Source organism: Spinacia oleracea, chromosome 1 (assembly GCF_020520425.1).
Source record: "Spinacia oleracea cultivar Varoflay chromosome 1, BTI_SOV_V1, whole genome shotgun sequence".
Lineage (NCBI taxonomy): Eukaryota > Viridiplantae > Streptophyta > Magnoliopsida > Caryophyllales > Amaranthaceae > Spinacia > Spinacia oleracea.
The window spans coordinates 24,026,237-24,046,898 of NC_079487.1; the positions used below are offsets into that span (position 1 = coordinate 24,026,237).

General features: G+C 43.3%; 1 protein-coding gene across 1 annotated transcript; it reads left to right on the plus strand.

Moving 5' to 3' along the window:
* The first annotated feature begins 242 nt into the window (after positions 1-242).
* LOC130466306 (3'-5' exonuclease-like) lies at positions 243-1,124 on the plus strand. The gene has a single exon (XM_056835176.1). The coding sequence runs from the start codon at positions 316-318 to the stop codon at positions 1,009-1,011; it is 696 nt and encodes a 231-aa protein (XP_056691154.1). The 5' UTR covers positions 243-315; the 3' UTR covers positions 1,012-1,124.
* The last annotated feature ends 19,538 nt before the right edge of the window (positions 1,125-20,662 follow it).

Consider the following 20,662-nt stretch of genomic DNA (forward strand, 5'->3'; position numbering starts at 1 on the left):
GTTGTGCATTGGCAAGCGTGTCCGGTCAAAACAGGTCGAGTATTAAGGGACAGAGGGAGTATGTAGTTTGGTACTAAATAAAAATGCAGAATATTAGTATACCATTTCAATGATATACCCAGTATAGATTAAGATTTCCTCAAATGTCCGCACCTCAGTACCTACAGGGCCCACACTTTGGCCCATGATTCGCGGCGTCCCAACCAATACCAAAAGTCCTTTATATTTGAGAAAGTTCCTTCCTCTTCTCCAAACTTGCTTTCTTCCCATTTAACTTCTTTGACTTTCTCTCTCCTACAAACTCAACCACCCAAGATGGCAGCAGCGGAGGCGGCAACGGCAACTGTAGTAGAACCGGTAACAATAACCATCGCCGACGCAATATCAAATCCCGATCAGAACCTCTTCGATGTCCATTTCAACCGCAACCACCACATCCAAACCACCGTGACCTCCGACCCATCCGTCGTCGCATCCTGGCTCTCCTCTCTCCCCTCCTCTACCACCACCTCTCCTCTCATCGTCGGCCTCGACATCGAATGGCGCCCCAACTTCGGCCGCGCTTACGACAACCCCGTCGCAACCCTCCAACTCTGTACCTCCGCCAATCAATCTCTCTCCTCCACCTGCCTCATCTTCCAAATCCTCTACTGCCCGCCCCCAATCCCAAAACCCCTCTCCGATTTCCTCTCAAGCGATAACAACGTTTTCCTCGGCGTGGGGATTGGATCAGACGTTGAACAACTCCTCGTAGATTACGATCTGAACGTGAAGAACACCGTCGATCTGGGGAAGCTTGCGGTTGAGAAGCTTCCAGGTGTCAGAAAAGGGATGGGGTTGAAGGAATTGGCAAGGATTGTGATGGAAGTTGAAGTTCAGAAGCCGAAAAGAGTGACACTGAGTAGGTGGGATACTGAATGGCTAAGTTATCCTCAGATTCAATATGCTTGTATTGATGCTTACTTGTCTTTTGAAATTGGCAAGAAATTATTAGCTGTTAATTCGTCTTAATTATCACTAGTTCTATGTAATTAGCGATATATTTTTAGTAACTTTCAGAAGTTTACTTATAGGTTGTGATTGAATCTATTATGGAAGGAGTAATTTTAGTCTTGTTTTTTTTTTTTTTTTTTTGTTGGGAATGAGCCACAAGGGCAATATAAATTACAAATGGGGGCGGGGGATTCGAACCTGAGACCTATTGTACACAGGCCCTCAGTTATACAGTACAATACACCTTCCTTTTGCCTAGAATTGTTTGTCTATTGCGACCATTGAGTATGATCATAGTTGTTAGCAAGGGATTGACTGATTTAGTGTAATTTGTTTGGCTAATTTGATGATTATTTTGGTATTAGTTTGGCTTGAGAAGAACCCGAAAGTTTTTTTTTTTTTTGTGAACAAGAGGGCCAGGCCCAAAACCAAAAAAAAATACAAACCTAACAAGAAAGGAGAAAAGAGAAAGCAGGAAAACAAAAATAGAAAATAAACTACACTAAAAGAAAATAAACAAAAGCTTGATGCAGACACCGATGTCCTTGACAGAGATAAGCCCCCGATGTCCTCCAATAAAAGATCCTTTGGGACTGCCCTTAGAATTTCGAACCTGAGATTGAGATGAACACCATGATTTGCTAGTCAATCCGCTACCCTATCAGCCTCCTTATAACAATGCCTAATTGTAAATTCTCAGCCTTGTTTTTTCATCAAAGCTTTGCACCTTCTGGCTATATGCACATATGGGGGAGTGAGGAGGTGGTTTCTCGATGAGCAACCGTACTAATACCTCCGAGTCCACCGACAATTGCACTTTCTTATAATATCCCTGCCAAGCTACTACGGAGTAGTAGTCCCCCTTAGAACATCAAGTAGTTCAACTTTGGTGCACGTACAACTACCACAATTTAACACATATGCCACGAGTAGCTCACTTGACTGCCCACTAATTAAACCCCCTCCTCCAGCCGGCCCCATGTGTCCCTTTGCCACTCCATCATATTGAGTTTCACCCACCCTACTCTTGGAAAATCCCACCATACCGGTACTTCCTGTCTCAATCTTTTGCATCCATTGAAGCACCTTTCCTCAACGTCAAAAGCTCGTGACACCTCTCGCATTCTAGCCATAACAAAAGCCCTTTGATCAATTGGTAGTTCTGGGGAGGTATTGAACACCCTTCGTTCCACCATATCCATAACCACCAACAAGTTATAGCAAACAACCTAGTCCACCCTACTCCTATGTAGTTATCTTTAGAGGTTACATTTCTCAACATCCAATTCTGAAAAGTACCTTCTAGTAATTCATTATCATTGCACCACCCTAATTTTTTGCATACTAGAATTGCTGCAGGACAACTTTATTATATTATATGTTCTGCAATTTCCTCAATATAGCCGGCCACAGACCAAGCAACGAGGGTCTGAAGTCAAGCCACATATAAACCTCACTACATTGGACATTATTCGCTCCTGAAATGCTAACCAGAGAAACAAACACATTCTTTGTGGCACCTTAACGCCCCACAATTCTCTCCGCCCCTTGGTATTTGAGATAGCTGGTATACAGTTGTTATCCCACTTTTTGTACTAACGACGTAATTGTTTTGTCATATGGTCATGTTGTGTCGTCAGGTACTGTCGTGACTACAGGGTAGGACGTGTGGCCTATTGAAGATGTGTGCAAGTCCAAGCGACCGACAATAGAGGCTAAACGACCAAGAATTAGGTTAAGATCAGAGCTCAAAGCTCAAGATCCAACGCCGTCAAGAAGGTTGAACAAGTCAAGGAAGCAACCGAAGATTGAGTAGACTGTTGAAGATAGGCGAGAGACGTGGATATACTGGTGTCCAACGATCCCCTACTTCTTAGGGATTCTATCAACTAACCTATCCGTTGGGCTCAAGCTATATAAGGACGAAGTCACAAAAAGCAATGGACACGTTAACTCAAGCATTCAAGCAACTTAAGATAATTATTCAGCCTTAGCCATTATTAATATTGTATTTTTATCATTCTCGCAAAGTACTCTTTTTTTACTTAGATTATTAGGTTATCTAGTGGATTGGTAGCGTCATTTCTACCCGCGGTTTTTTCCCTATTCCTGAGTTTTCCACGTCAACATCTCCTTGTGTCGTCTCTCCTTTATTGTTTTCTCTGCTTATTTGCTTAGTTAGTGTCGACCCAAGCCAAGTGTCGCCCCTAGACGAAATTTGGCATAAACAGTTTGACGCCGTCTGTGGGGACATTCACTAGGTTTTCCGTAGAAAAATTCCTTCAAAAAATACCCCTCTCGAAATGCGTTGACAAAGGCAGAACGTACGTGGACACTCTTCATCGATGGGTCTTCCAACTTTCGAAGGGGCGGGATTGGGCGTCGTGCTGAAATCACCACAAGGGGACATGATAGCACATGCCATATGCTGCGACTTCTGAGCGATTAACAACAAAGCAGAGTACGAAGCACTGATCGTTGGAATGACACTAGTTGAAACTCTAGGAGCAAGTGGACTTAATATTTTTAGCGACTCCCAATTGATCGTTAATCAAATGAACGGAGAATACGAAGCTTAAGACCTCAAAATGACCTTATACCTCGAAAGAGCCAAAAAACTAACCACAAAATTCGAACCATTTTCCTTCAAACAAGTGCCAAGAGACCAAAACACACAAGTCGGCGCACTCGCAAACTTAGGATCCGCACTCAGAAAATCACCATTCTTGACTATACCCTTAGTACACCTGTTGTCGCCCACCATAGACAAAGAAAATCAACCCAACGTTAACCTCGTCCTAACGACCGCAAACACAGAAAGCAGGAAGAAACCCATACTCGACTACCTTATACACGAAATCCTTCCCAGCAACAAGCTCGAAGCCAAAAAATCCTTTTTAAAGCCTCACGATATTCTATTTTGCAGGGCGTCTTATTTAAAAAAATCAGCCGACGGAATGATGATGAGATGCGCAGACAAAACAAAATGGGAAGGGTTACTCCGGGAATACTACGAAGGAGAATGCGGAGGACACGAAGGAGCGAAGCTTATCGACTAGGATAAAGAGGAACGACTACTACTGACCGACGATGTTCAAAGATGCCATGAGGTACATCACCAAGTGCGATAAATGCCAAAGGCACGCAAGTATGACACATAAACTATCTGAATGTCTACATCCGACTTTGATACCTTGGCCTTTCATGAAATGGGTAATGGACATCGATGGAAAACACCCGTCTCCCCAAGACAAAAGGTCTTTATGTTAGCACTAACACATTATTTTTCTAAGTGGATAGAAGCAGGTGCGTTCAGGCAGGCCCGTCTTTAACATTTTAGAGGCCCTGTTCTAATCTTGAAATGGGGCCCTAATATACACAAATGTGCAATTTTGTAAGAAATTTTTTCAAAATATTATTATACGAGTTATATACTACCTCTGTTCTTGAAAGTTATTTACTTATTAATATATTATTTACTCTTTCTTACCAAAATAAATAAATATAGATTTCCATAGAGATTATCTAAGATTTAGATTTAAACTCCAAAACGACTTTGATTTAATTCTCCAAATTGTCTACATTCAAGGAATGAAGAAATTTTTTCATAACAGTTGTTGATTGAAAATGTAAAGAGATATTGGGAAATTGGAAATTAAATTGAAGGGGTGCTTTCAAATTAATATTTTCTTTACTCTACATTCATGTACTCTATATTGATTTGACCAAAAACATTCACGTAGGTACATGAATAATTAAGAATTAATGGGAAATTATACAGTTAATGAGTTTGACTTGGGAATGCCTACACTTTCTTGGGGGGGGGGGGGGGGTAAAATAAAAAATAAAATAAAAAAAGGGCCTAAGTAGAGAATAGAACCGCAAACCTTGATTATCTAAGATAACATCTTTACCATTCCTCCAAAGCAAATACAATGACTATTATGCAGAAAATTAACATTATATTTTGTAAAATTGAGGCCCAAACTTTCAGGGGCCCTGTGCGGTTGCACTGGATGTACAACCTCTTCAACGGCCTTGTATGCAAGTTCGGCGTACCCTCAGAAATCATATGCGACAACGGATCCCAATTATAAGCGACAAGACAAGAGCTTTCTGCAAGACGTGGAACATCGAGCTAAAGACGTCGACGCCGAGATACCCCCAAGTGAACGGCCAAGCCAAATCCAACAACAAAACAATCATCGGATCGCTAAAGAAGCGGCTAGACGGCAAGAAGGGGCGGTGGGCAGAAGAATTTCCCTCCATCCTATCGGTCAATAGGACGACGCCTAGGACGACGACGGGGCAGACACCTTTCTCTCCCGTCTATGGGTGCGAGGCCGTACTGCCCCCAAGAGTGAAACTTCCTAGTGCAAGATGCAGTTTTATGACGCCAAAGCAGAATGACGTGGAGCTAAGTGAGAACCTCGACAACACGGAAGAACTGAGAGCAGAAGCATTGATAAGGATGGCATCCCAACAGAAAATTGCCGCGAAGTGTTTCAACAAGAACGTCAAAGCGAAGATCTTCAAGGAAGGCGACTGGGTGGTGCACAAAGTGTTCCAAAACACAAAAGAATTTAACGCAGGTAAATTGGCACTAGCATGGGAAGGACCATACTTGATCGACAAGATAATTGGAAAAGGGGCAAATAGACTTGCCACAAAGGACGGAAAGTTGGTCCCTCGAAGATGGAACGCCACCCATCTCAAACTTTACCATTTTTGAATTGTCATCGTTCACAATTTTATCAATTTTAACGCTTTCCTTTCATTTCTTCCTTTACGTAATTTATCGCTGATATTCCAGTAGGAACACACACAAGAGGGGGTGGGGGGGGGGGGGGGAATTGTAATTAGAACTTTAGGAGAGTTTCTTGGAGAACTTAGAAATATTAAAGGAACTGAGAATTAGGAAAGCAAAAAGCAATAATTTAAAAATCTTCTTGACACTAATCAAGAAGAGAATTCCTTTATATTATGGTAATGCCTCAATTACAATAACTCTCCAACTTGAGTTACTCAAACTCATGTTCCTCACAACAACCTACTTAGATTACTACTCACTTTTCCTCTCTTTCTCTCAGACTTAAACTCTAAGTCTATACAGGATTACTCTATCCTCTCTAATGTAAAATACAATTCGTGTTTTGAGAACACTAGATATTAATAAGCTTTAGTATATATATAAAGACCTTTAGGAACTTGGATTTAACTAGGACACAAAACTCGTTTTTAGAAAACTCTTTAAAACGTTTTAGGAAATGCAAAGCTCTAGGAATGTTTGTGTCATTTTTCCAGAAAACTTCGTGGTCTTATATAGAGTTTTGTCCTTAGGGTTTGTTTCCTTCAAAAACTCAACTGCCGACAACTGACACTTTGCTTGTCACGTCCCTAGACTTGAGGAACAAGGGATGACCACTTCCCACTCAACTTCCTCAACTGCTGGACGTGTTTAAGACCAAGTCAATCACCTTTGTTTTCTTAAAAACGTTTATTTATTTTATCAAAATATGTAGGAGAAGTTTTAGGAAGATAAAAACTGTTTTTATTTACATAACAAAATATAATAAAATCTGATTTTTATCAAACACAAAGAGATATTTTAGGTAAGCAAAGCCTTTGCTAATAGTCTAGAAACTACTCTTGGTTGATAGGTACGTCTAAGAACTTATTAGGTAAACTTATCCCATTTTCCACGACATAAAAGGACTCCTTACTTATATCGTTGAGTTTCACCAAAATTAATATGTACTCACAATTATTTGTGTACCTTACCCCTTTAGGATCAATAAGTAACACCTCTCTATGGCGGAAAACTATTACTAAGATTGATGTAAAGGTTTATCCAAGTAAGTGTTATTTTGGCATGGCACCTTTTAACTCAATTTTTAAAGTTTGGAACTTAAGGCTCTTACTATGTTGGTTAGATTTTAAGTGAACTAAAATCCTTAATCATGCAACATAATCAAGCCATAATCTCATGCATAATTAAGACATATTTAAAGCAATAAATAACTTAAAACATGCATAAGATATAAATGTGATCTAGTATGGCCCGACTTCATCTTGCAGCTTCAACTTCAAAGTCCGTCTTGAAAATGGATTGGAAACTTCGTCTTGAATTCTCCATGGGAGGCGCCATTTTCTTCAAATAGGATAAGCTATAATTAAACTAATTACAACTATTTGATGGTACGCAGACCATATTTAAAGCAATAAAATTTGGTACTTTAGACCAATATTACGTTCAAATTAATGGTACGCAGACCATATTTTCTATCCTATTTGGGCCATACTAGTCACTTCTCAATAACCTGCAAAACAGTACATATATAATAAATATCATTCACCATTCATTATCATGAATGGCCCACATAGCTGGTTAGAATAACATATTATGCATCACAGAAACATTTGCCGGAATTAATCAAGGCTTCCAATAATCTACCAATTATTCAATCCTTATTAATTCTAATCAATTTGTTTTAACCTTAAAGGAATGTAGACCTAATCAAGAGTTTATGACTAAAAGGCTCCCACTTAAACCAATAAATTTACATGCTTTACTAATTTTAAACATAAAATTGTATTTCCTAGTCTAACCGGAAACATAAAAATTTAATTAAAATTTAAAGCTCATATAAATTTATAATTGAATCCTTTAACTTATTTTCAGTTGAATTAAATAAATGAATTTAAATTTATTCAAGGTTTTAATTTTAGTAAAATAATTAGTATAAATTAGAATTTATAATAATCAGATTATTCAAAATTAAATTCCGAGAAAACAATTTAAATTTCGAATTTTAAAGTTAATTAAAAAATATTTCCGAACTGAAAATTCAAAATTAAATTCAAAACGCATCAATCGTAACACGACGAGGCACTTGGGCTTGCGCCCAAGCCCCATCGAGTCATGAGGCAGCAGCGCCTGTGAGGGGGTCGAAAAAGCACGAGGCTAATGCATGACCTCGTCCCTCGTGGGTGTGACGATTCTTTTTATTCAATCAAGTGTAATTGGATTTCCTGTGAGATTACACCCAATTGACTAGTAATATAGGAGTCGCCATTCAGTTTTTAACGAAAATGAGAAAAACTGACAAAACCCGGTTATCGTGACATAAAGGGAGTGCAATTATGTTTGACCACGACGGCCGTAGGTTCCCTTGTGATCCCTGGTGTAGGGATCTCTCAACATACACCCGCAAGGTAGAGATTGAGGGTTCGGGGGACTGTAACTACCGAGAGGAGTACTCGCTCGTCGATAACTCCAGAGGCAGGATATCCTTACTAGCTCAGCATAAATAATTGAAGGGACATGCGTTAACTATTAAACTAATCTGAGTTGATTTTAGCAATATGCAACATATAATACTAAATCGATCGCGATTATCTGATTTAAATAGCATTAAGGGACCTAGCATGATAATCCAATTTCCCAAAAATATTATATTTGTTAGGCGTGGTAGAACAATCAGATTTAGTTAGTTTAACAGTTCACAAAAGGGCGAGGAAAGCAATTAAATCATCGAAAAGGGACACATTACGACGCACCCTTGAGAGGTGCGCCACGGTTCTCAGAAAACTAACCACTTTGACTTTGCTATTTCTCCTTTTTATTTAACGAATCTCAAATTATGGGACGGGATACGTTCTGCTCGATTTATGGATCGATTGCGACAGAACGCGTGAACAATTTTGCAGAGTGAGGCTTAGGCTAGGGGTCGGAGTCAATACTCAGAATATGAATTGTGTGTTGTCCTTTTCACGTCGAACTTAAGGCCCTATTTATAGAAAAGAGTTCGTGGAAAGATAGAATTGCAGAACTCTAATCCACGAGGAATTACGAAAAAACACGTACCAGGTATTTTCAGCGCCCAGGCCTGGGCGCCGAAGATTTCGGCGCCTAGAGTCAGGCGTTGAAAATAGGATCTGGGCTGTTTTTCTTAGTCAGATTCGAATTCCTAGAATCCGGAGTATTTGAGATTTAATTGAGTCTTTTAGTGCGTATTAACCTTGTGACGGGATGCGTCTGGGCCCGTTACGAACTCTAGGCTCGTTAGGATTTTAATTAATACGTGACTCCTATTTTCGAATCATATTAGGAATAGGATTCTCTCGCAATTTCTATCTCATTTAGGATTTGTGTTGGAGTGCAACACCTAATTCTGACAGGTTTCTATCTTTTATGACTTGCCACTTTTAACAATTACCGATTACGGCAGTTACCATTTTTAGCAGGTTTCCATAAATAGCAGGTTTCTATAAATAGCAGGTTTCGGGTGAAATGAAAAGTGGAATTGAGATTCGTTATTTTATAGGAGATGCGTTGTCAAGTGGAGATTTACGTTTTCATCATCGAACCTTCCCTTTCGGGAATGGGGACAAAACTAGGTGTCTACATATAGCCCCCACTTTGACTGAGTCTTGGAGTAAGACGATGGTCAAAGTATTAGACGGAGTGCGTCGCACAAGCCATGGTGACCTGTTTTGGCGAGGGTCTCACGAGCCCCCGAGTGATAACATTTGACTTAAGGGTCAGCACTTGAAGTGTCGACATATCCCTCACGTGTCATTGGGATTTGTCAACGGATAGTATAGAAACTTCCTCACTTTGTCATTGGAAGGATCTAAAGAAGTGTAGAAACTCCCTCACTTTGTCATTGGGAGTAGCTACAGATGCTTTCGAAATCAAAGCTATAAAGTGTAATTGGGTCTGGCCAAGCCCAACCACGAGGTAAAAATGTTTTTAAAGATTCTCATTTTCAGTGCTAGTTAAACGAGAAAACCCCCTTGTTTTTATGGGACGTAAAACGAAGGAAAATCCAGCACATCGCTCTTTTTTGGAAAAAAACGGAAAACCAATCCTTTTAATTTTTGGAAAAGGGAAAACCAGAAAAGTTATCGCTGCAGCGACTAAGGACCTACGCGACTTGTGGCGTAGACCCCGCCAGCTAAAGATGGCGAGCCTGTCCGCTAAGGGTGGACGCCCCGTCCGAAAAAGTGGACGAATCTTGTTTTTGAAATTTGAAAATAAGGACCTATGCGGCTAGTGACATAGACCCCGCCGGCTAAAGATGGCGAACCTTTCCGCTAAGGGTGGACACCCCGTCCAATAGAAGTGGACGAATCTATTTTGAAATTTGTTTTGTGTTTATTTTTTGAAAATAAGGACCTACGTGGTTTGCGCCGTAGACCCCGCCGGCTGAAGATGGCGAACCTGTTTCATTTTGAATTTTGAAAATTTCATTTTTTGGAAAACTGAGGACCTGCGCGGCTAGTGACGCAGACCCCGCCCGCTGAGGGTGGGCGAGCCCATTTTGAATTTCTTACTTTCTTTATTTCGCCTATGTGGAAGGGCTTTTGTGATTACAATCTGTTGGTGGGTCGCAATATTTCCTGATCAGGTGTGTCCTATAAGTGGGTCCACACTGGTGGGTCGCAGTATTTTTGTCAAGTATTTTTATGCATGAAATTGATTTGGGGGTTTTTGATTTTGTGCCCCTTTCCTTCAATTAGGTAGTTGGAAATGTTCCACATAACATGCTAATTAGTTTGTGCATGTTAATTTTCGCAAGTATGTTGATTCTTGTTGAATTTGGGCATTTTTATGCTAGCCCCCAAGTATACCCACGACTCTAGTGTTTTCTTACAATGTAGGTGTTTTTGGTATATTGCTTGCGTTCCTCATAATTCATGAATGACAAATTATGGAAGAATTTTCATTTTGTTGGAGTTAATTAAAAAATTTTCACTTAGGGAACTTTTTGCTCGATATGAACTTAGTATCATGTCTTAGGGAACAAAAAATTGTATGACTCATTTATGAATGGAATGCACTCTTTTAGTGATTGGTGTGAGTGCCAGTTTTGTTAAAGGTATAATGCCTTATTGTATTATTGATCAGCATGCCTGACGAGTCGTCACCTCCTTCTGGTGGCCACGGGGAGCGTGGCATGACGCGTCAGTCTACTGGCGCGGGTCCCCTATGGGTGGGCCCTGAGCTCTACGACGGTCGTGATCTGCACTACGACCTAGAGCACCACGTGACTTCCCGCCTTCACGCGAGGAGAGAGACTACGGTTCGCGGCTACGGCGCAGCGACGAGTGAGACCGTTTTTAGTTTCCTGAGCTCGGACGCCCAGGCTTTGGTGAGGGTGAGCTCACTGTTTCCGGTGGTCGAGACCTTCTGGGAGATACTACGGCTTAATATCTCCCTATCCTTTCTGCGGTCGTTTATGAGGTGGTGGTGGGATACCACCAACACCTTCCATTTTCCTTGGGGTGAGATGACGATCACTCCCGAGGACTACACGGCTTTGACGGGCTTGACCTTTACAGGTAACCCCGTTCGTCTGAGGTCGGATGGCCCACCGCCGACTGTTGCTGAGGGTACCAGGCTCCTGGGCTCGTGGATGGGCATGAGATTGCCTTCGTACCAGCCCCGCGGCATACCTTTCGCTGACCTGATGTGGGCCTTGGAGCATGGGGTAGAGGAGTCGTCTTCGAGACAGGCTCCGCTGTTCTTCCTCCATTTTATTACTTCCACTTTTCTATCGGGTCCGACTGACACCTTTGACCCGAGGTGGATAGGCATGGTGGAGGACGTGTCTACGCTGGGTGACTATTGCTGGGGCGATTTGGGCTATGCGACGCTCGTCGGCCAGATGAGCTTGGCGGTGCGCGACTCGGACCCGAGTAGACGTCACTTTGTCATTACATTGGCGGGAGTGCCGCGTTTGATTGAGGTATGTGCTTAGACTTTCTTTCGTTTTCTCGCTTTTACCGGGCCTCTTTTTTTTGACGTTTTATTGTCTTTTCCTTTTGCAGCTGTGGGCCTTTGAGCACTTACCTTGGCTGGCTCCCCAAAAGGGGCAGAGGCCTTTGGAGTACCCTGCCGGTCGTCGTTGGGGTTGGAAGAAGAAGCTGACAGTGCGTCCACCGCCCGATACCGTGTGGGATCTCATTCGGGACGGGAACCCTGAGCATGTGCAGAATCTTATCCTCTATCTCGTATTTCGTCATTCTTTTTATTTTCTATGTGCGAGATCTGACCGTGTTTGTACCAAAACAAGTGGTGTGGACCCCATGGCTCTCTTTTAGGGGTACTTATGCTTCGGTCAGGGATAGTCATGCCCTGAGCCAGATGCGGGCCTTGTTCGTTGGCCGCCGGGACCCTGTCTGGTACCTGGGAGAGCGGGTACGTATGCAGACGGTCGGGGCTTTTTTGGTGCCTAGGCATCCGCCTGCGACCATGCTGTCTACTCGTTCGATAGGCGAGTCGTGGAGGGTCCACTCGAGGACTGGCGTGCTGGCGACGGAGTTGGTGATAGAGGGAGCTAGCTATTATCAGTTTATCCAGGATTCTCTTCGTCTCTCGGAGCCTGGCGCTGTAAGTTTCCCTCTCTTTTCGTATTGATTTTAGTGTTTTCATACTCGTGCCCATGTGTTTATGTCTACTGTGTTTTGTGCAGGAGTGTCCTAACCCTTCGTTGGGGGGATGGGTGCTTCCCGATGCTCGGATCTCGTATACCGGAGAGAGTGGATCCGAGATTGTGGAGACTTTCCCGGAAGATCGGGTTTTCCATGCTCCGCTCCCTGAGGGTGTACAGGCGGTATGCACCTTTTATTTGTGCGCTCTTCTTATATCTTTCTTTTTTTCTTTTGTTACTAACATTCCTGTTTCAGGTTCCGGCCCGTACGGCCAACGCGATGGTGGGGGTGATCAACCGGTTGAAGTCCGCGTTGGTTCGGGCCCGATCTGCACTTTCTTGCAGGAGCCCCCACTCTACTCGGGTAATGTGCCCTCTTTTTTCTTTTGATCTGTACCTTTTGTTTGGCTTTATGTTACTCACCCTCCTTTTGTCTTTTCTCGTAGACGGGTGCTGGACGAGCCGGGGCCGACGACGTGGGTCCCTCGGGCGGGGGACACGGTCGTGAGAGAGAGAGGGCACGACACTCGCCCCTACGGCATCGCCGTTGAAACGCGGGGTTGAGTTCTTCCGGGGGGAGGTCCGAGCCGGAGTGTAGGCGACGTTCCGTGTCGGTGGCCCGAGAGCCTAGCCCGAGTTGCAGTCACAGCCTCATTTTTGGGGTGATTCTGGCTGGGGGCCCTCATACCACGGGGAGTGGAGTGGATGGACCGGCGAGGCTTGGAGACATGAAGCCGATGACGAGTCTTAGGGTTACCTCCTATTTTGTATATATTCATTCTTGTATTCCGCATGTATATATATTTTTTGCGATTTTTTGGTGCAGGAATGTTTTGAGCCTTCCGTGGGCTTTGCCTTAACATATTATAGTAATGTTAGCTTTCTAAACCAACGACGAATTTTGAAAAGAGAAAGAATTCCGTAAAAATAATGAGTTCATACAAGAGTGCACACGAGAAGGAATTCCGTAAAAATAATGAGTTCATACAAGAGTGCACACATATTTTAGACTAGCCGACTACTTGGGGTATTACATATGCATGTTCACTATTTTTCGTTTTTTGCCGACTCGTGCCATACTCCTTTGTTGGGCTTGTTCCTGAAAATTCTTGTGGCTTTGTTTTTCATTCTATTTGGTCTTGCCCGTGCATGGGTTAGGGTATAGTGCCCTTTGCGATATCCTTTCTTCTTGATGCGTTGCATGACTTTATTATTATTATTTTTTTTTAATTTTTATTGGACCGAATCCTTGATAAGGATTGCCTACGTATCTTGTCAGAATCAGGTCGCGCGTAGTTCTAGCTTTTTGAAATTTTTTGAAAGGGTGTTCATTACACGTCTGCTTCCCCCCCAAGTGTTCGTGGTTCTTTTGATGGTTCAAAAAAGGAGTACGAACACTTGCAGAAGCGGGAGGATAGGTGGCAAGAGAGAATGACGCCCATACACGGGCGTAGGAAATATCGGCGCCCAGGCCTGGGCGTGAAAAATAACAGCGCCCAGTCCTGGGCGTTAAAACATGGTCCTTCGCCTTTTTCTACTTTATCGAGTTTTATGCCGTTTGCTTAGAGTAATGTGCAGAATGCTTGCTTATGAGTCTTAACGTGTTTTATTAGATGCCTTAACTCCGGACTGAATTTTATTAAATATGGTACTTTTTCAATTGGTCTAAGTTCGTGAGGTTAGCGAATTCCACTCCATCTATGTCAGCTAGTTGGACTGCTCCGCCAGGTAGGATGGTCTTTACAAAATATGGTCCTGTCCAGTTAGGCCGGAATTTTCCTCGAGGGTTCGTAGTAGGTGCGCGGACTTCTTTTAATACAAAATCGCCTTCTTTGATATTTCGAGGTTTGACTCTTTTGTTGAATTGCCTTGCGATGCGCTTTTGATACACTTGCACGTGATGTAAAACTCTTAACCTCCGTTCGTCTAAATAGACGAGCTCGTCGTACCTAGCTTGGACCCAATCAGCCTCGGGTAGCTTGCTCTCTAGGACGATCCGGAGGGAGGGAATTTCCAACTCGATCGGTTGAACTGCTTCCATTCCGTATACCAAGGAGTAGGGTGTTACTCCAATGGAGGTGCGGATTGAGGTTCGATAGCCCCATAATGCGAAGTGTAATTTGTTGGGCCAATCCTTATAATTTTCGGCCATTTTTTCGATTATGACTTTAATATTTTTGTTGGCCTCCTCTACCGCGCCGTTCATTTGTGGCCTGTAGGGAGAGGATTTATGGTGTTTACATGATATTTTTCGAGCAGGTCTTGGACTTCGGCCCTAAAGTGGGAACCTTGGTCACTTATGATTTCATGTGGAACCCCGTAGCGACAGAATATGTTTTTTTCTAGGAATCGAGCGACATGTTTGGCCGTTAATTTTGCATAGGAGACTGCCTCTACCCATTTAGTGAAGTAATCAATTGCGACTAAAACGTACTTGTGTCCCCCTACGCCTGTTGGTGTTACCTTGCCGATTATATCTATACCCCAGGTGGAAAAGGGCCATGGAGAAGTGAAGGTGTATAGTTCTGAGGGAGGCAAGTGGTTAAGGTTACTGAAGATTTGGCATTTTGGGCAAGTTTTTACAAAGTGATGGAAATCGGTTTCCATAGTGGTCCAATAGTACCCTGAGCGGGATATTTTTCGGGATAGGATTTTTCCGTTCATATGGGGTCCGCATACGGCGTTATGGTATTCTTCCATTAGTCTTTGGGCTTGGTTTTGGTGGACACAAAGTAACTTGATTTTATTCGGCGTGTATTTGTACAGTTCCCCCAGAATTATGCTATATTGTGAAGCGAGGAGGCGTAGGGCCTTTTGTGCTCGCGGGGAGGTGTTTGGAGGGAATTCCCCACTTGTTTTGTAACGAAGGATGTCCGTATACCATGGTTCTTATTCAGTGTTTTCAGGTTCGGAGTCTATGGCACAGCAGTAAGCCGGCTCTTTCCTTCGCTCGACCCGAAGGGTCATTCCGTCCCATTCATTCGGGATGTTGAGCATTGAAGCTAGCTTCGCTAGTGCATCCGCGAATTGGTTGTCGTCTCTTGGTAAGTACGTATACTCGATTTTTTCAAATTGCTCGACTATTTGGTCTAAGTGAGCTTGATATTTTGAGAGACTAGTGCTTCGGACCTTCCATCTTTTGGATATATGGTTGATTATTAGGGAAGAATCCCCGAAGACTTGTAGATGTTTGACTCCGAGGCTAACTGCGGCCTCTAGCCCAACTATGCAGGCTTCATATTCGGCGGCGTTGTTTGTGGCCTCGAAGTCAAGTTTGACGGAAATTGGTATATGGGCCCCTTCGGGACTGACTAGGAGAACTCCGACGCCGCATCCCTTCTGATTGGACGCGCCATCGAAGTATAGTGTCCAATAGTCGTCTCGTATCATCAGAAGTTCCTCGTCGGGGAGGAGGTAATCTTCCGTGGTTTCCTCATTCGTGGCATGCTCGGCCAGGAACTCGGCTACCGCTCTTCCTCTGAGAGCATGACTAGCCACCTGAACAGGCGACCATTTAGGGCGGGCTTTTCGAACATATATTTTAAGGGGTGTAGTTGTGATACTATATGAACAGTGTGGGCCAATAAGTAATGTCTGAGTTTTTTGGATGCCCAGACGAGGGCGAGGCAGGTTTTCTCAAGTTCCGTGTATCTCGTCTCGTACTGTATGAACTTCTTGCTCAAGTAGTAAATGGCTCGCTCGGATCCATGTATACACTGTGAGAGCATAGCTCCTGCTGCAGTATCCGTGACGGTTAGGTATAGGCGTAAAGGGATCCCGGGCAAAGGCGGGGAAAGGTCGGGTGGTTTGCTTAGATATTCTTTGATTTTATAGAAGGGAATTTGGCATTGTTCATCCCATTCGGCCTTTTCTTCTTTTCTTAATTTTTTGAATATTGGCTCGCAAGTCATAGTAAGCTTCGAAATGAACCTACTAATGTATTGCAGCTTTCCTAGGAAGCCCCTTATCTGTTTTTCAGTTTTCACTGGGGGCATTTCGGTAATGGCTTTGATCTTGGATGGGTCAATCTCGATTCCTCGCGTACTAACAACATATCCTAGCAACTTTCCAGAGGTTACCCCGAACACACATTTTTGTGGATTTAGTCTCATGTTATATTTCAAGATTCGGGTGAAGAACTTTCTAAGTGCCGGGAGGTGACCGTGCCGGTCTTTAGATTTGACGATCATGTCGTCTACATAGACCTCGATTTCTTTGTGTATCATGTCATGGAGTAACGTGGTGGCTGTTCTTTGATAGGTGGCCCCCGCGTTTTTCAAACCAAAAGGCATTACAGTGTAACAATATGTACCCCAAGGGGTAATGAAAGTTGTTTTTTCCATGTCTTCTTCTACCATAAGTATTTGGTTATATCCGGCGTACCCGTCCATAAAGGAGAGAAGCGCGTGTTCTGCGGTGTTGTCTACTAGTATGTCAATGTGAGGTAGAGGGAAGTCATCTTTGGGAATGGCTTTGTTGAGGTCTCGGAAGTCTACGCACATTCGCACTCGTCCATCTTTTTTAGCTACGGGGACAATATTGGCCACCCTTTCCGGGTAGTTGGAGACTTTTATGAAGCCGGCGTCTAGTTGTTTAGTGACTTCTTCTTTTATTTTCAAGGCTATCTCTGGTTTGAGCCGCCGTAGCTTTTGTTTTACTGGCGTTATTTTGGGATCTAGCGGAATTTTATGCTCAGCGATTTCTCGATCTATTCCTGGCATGTCTTTGTAGGACCAAGCAAAGACACCCTCGAATTCCCGCAAAGTGGAGATTAGATCGGCCTTTTCAGTGGGAGTTAAGGTGAGGCCAATTTTAATGATTTTAGGATTTTCTTCTGTTCCAATATTTACCGATTTTAGGAGTTTTGAGTTCTTGTTCATTTACAGCTTTTATTAGTTTGGTATATTCCTCTTCTGGCTCTTTTTCGCGCTCATTAGTGGCGAGACATTCTGCATTATTACTCGGATTTTTAAGCGGCATATACTCAAAAGTTTTGTTTATCTTATTAAAGTCATGAAGCATTACATCAAAAAGATCTCCCGGAGTAGATATTTCCGATTCTAAACTATTTTTGGGAGGGGTTACAATTTTGCTAGGTTCGGACTCGGAGTCAGATTCGGATTCAGACTCTAATTCTTCGTACATCGGACCCTCTCCTGCAGATATCTTGAACTTCATCCCACGAGCATTAGTCCATTTGAAAGTCTTGCGCCACCCTCGTTGGATTTGGTCATCTTTTGAGGGTGATGGAGCGATCAATTTAGTAGGATCGAACAATTCATCTTGAAGAGCTAATGCCATAATTTCTGTTTCATTCTTCGCTCTTTTCTTTTCTAACCCAAACAATAGCCCGAAAGCATGTGAGTTGGGGAGCGTTTTTGGCATAGCAAGATTCTTTGAGGCGAGTGGCCTTTGAGAACGTAAAGGGTCGTGTTCCAGAGCATGCATCTCTTGGGTTTGTGCGACCTCTAGGTATAGATGTTCGGGATATGATTCTTCCATCGCGTTCCTTTATGGCTATCACGGGTAGGTATTCAGGGGCCCTGCATTAGGGTTGTGGAGTAGGAGACACATTAGTTTGTTTCGTGAGTCGGTTTTTAGACATTTTATGACTACCCTTAAGTCGGACTAGTATATTTGGACTGCTATGTGTGCACTTTGAACTCTTTATATTTTCGAAAATCTTTGCCCGTGTGACATTCATAGTTACTAGCATGTTCGGTTTTGGTGCCGAGCATTGTCGTCGTAGGAGGCGTAACAACGACACAAAGAGTTATTTATTTTTTATGAGTCGCTTTTTAGAATCGAGTGCTTTCCTTACGCCCTCGTAGCAATTCTTTTTACGAACGGTTTTTTTTTTGCTACGTATTTTCCTTTTGCGCGGGCACCGAGGCTGCTGCGCCTGACCAGAAGGCCAAGCAGCAACTTCAGCGCCCAGCTCAGGGCGTGAGAAATTCTGGCGCCCAGCCAGGGGCGTTGGAAATGCGTCCCTGGTTGGTTCTCGTTTTCTGTTTGTGTCCACTTTTGTTTATGCGACTTCGATTTTGCGTGCTTGCCTAATAACGTCCTTTACGCGTTGTGCAGCGTTTGTGGGATTCGTTACAGGCCATCCCGAGCGTCGCTTATTTTCGTGGCGATCGTTCGGGTTTGCGGAACACGTATTTCGGTATAACTCTTTGGGAAATTGGTTTATGAATGTTTGGGCAATTTTTAAGGTCGTTGGTTTTTCTAGGATAGTTTGTCACACACAATCATATATTTCGCTACACATAACTAAAATTCCATCATGAGGCAATAATAACATGTCATGTAGTTTATGATAGGCTTCTATGGGTAGTTATTTGCGCCTGGCTTGGTACCGCTTCTATCGCAGATCCAACACATGCCCCGGTCGAGGTAGTGTCTTCAACAGACAAATTTCGCCCAAGAGGCCAACCCGCAAGTGCAAGCCAAGGGGGCATGCAGGCGAGAGGGACCTAATGAGCGAGCGATTGGGTTCGGGATAGGTGTACTACCTGCACAAGTACCGAGTGGGAAACATGCGCGGCGTATGCACCCCCCTATTGGCGAACAAAGGTATCCTTAGTCCCAACTCCCGAGGGAGCCGAGATTCGTTATGCTGTTCTGCCCGTTCACATTAATATGCTGATTTTCAGGTCGTCCCAACTTGATTGGGAAATAAACGCGGGGTAGGATCGTTTCACCCTTCGGCTATTTTGATTACCTACAAGCACGAGTATTTCCTTCACTATCCCCAGTGGAGTCGCCACTGTGAGGGGGTCGAAAAAGCACGAGGCTAATGCATGACCTCGTCCCTCGTGGGTGTGACGATTCTTTTTATTCAATCAAGTGTAATTGGATTTCCTGTGAGTTTACACCCAATTGACTAGTAATATAGGAGTCGCCATTCAGTTTTTAACGACAATGAGAAAAACTGACAAAACCCGGTTATCGTGACATAAAGGGAGTGCAATTATGTTTGACCACGACGGCCGTAGGTTCCCTTGTGATCCCTGGTGTGGGGATCTCTCAACATACACCCGCAAGGTAGAGATTGAGGGTTCGGGGGACTGTAACTACCGAGAGGAGTACTCGCTCGTCGATAACTCCAGAGGCAGGATATCCTTACTAGCTCAGCATAAATAATTGAAGGGACATGCGTTAACTATTAAACTAATCTGAATTGATTTTAGCAATATGCAACTGAAGGAAATAGTGCCCTTGGTCCAAGTATGCATTCTATGTTAAGTCTAATAAATGTGGTTCAGTATTAATTAACAAGTTAACAATTCAGTAAGATGAAGTGAGCTGAATGCCTAGCTAGAGGCCGCTTCAGTTCAAATGGAATTAATGATATTAATCCACAGCTTACTCTTGACTGAACCCGTAGGGTCACACAAATAGTACGTAAACGGATCAAGTATTTAATGGCATTAAATACTCCATCTATGGATATTCGGAATCGACGGATCTTGGTTTCAGTGGGAGCTAAGATCGTCACAGGCAAGAAATGAATACTCCGGAAACGATGATATTGCCGGAAACGGAAATATGGATCGTATCGGAAATATAAATATTATCCAAGTCGTAGATGTTGCCGGAAACGGAAACATGGTACGTATCGGAAAATATTATCGGAAATGGAAATATTGCCGGAAACGGAAATATTGTCAGAATCGGAAATATTATCGGAATCGGAAATATTAAATATTTGTTCGAAACGGAAATTAATTCCGGAATCGGAAATATTAAATATTGTTCGTATGGGAAATGAATTCCGGAATCGGGAAATTAATCGGAAGCGTATCGTACGAATTAGCATCGGACGAGGCCTGCCAGACAAAGGCCCAGCACGAAGCCGGGCCATCGCCCAGCAAGCCAGCGCGCCACAACGCACCAGCCAAGGCTGCGCCAGGCCCACCGCAAGGCAGGCCCAGCGCGCGCCAAGGCTGCGGCAGCGTGTGGGCCTCGTGGCAATGGGCTGCGAGCTCGCGGGCTGCGCGCGCGCGCATGGCGCCCCTCGTGGGCTGCTGTGCGTGCGTGTGTGTGTTTGTGTGCTATACGAATCCTAAAGCTATCAGGTTTCAACATATGATTAAATTCCTAAACCTAAAAGGATGAATTAATTAAATAAGAATTCTATTAGGATTCTAGTTTAATTAATTCGTATCCTAATAGGATTCCAGTTCCTTTTCCATACCTCTATAAATAGGTGCCTAGGGTCATAATTT

Bases quoted from the DNA above. Each gene is read 5' to 3' on its own strand.
- LOC130466306 (XM_056835176.1), top strand. From the start codon at position 316: ATGGCAGCAGCGGAGGCGGCAACGGCAACTGTAGTAGAACCGGTAACA.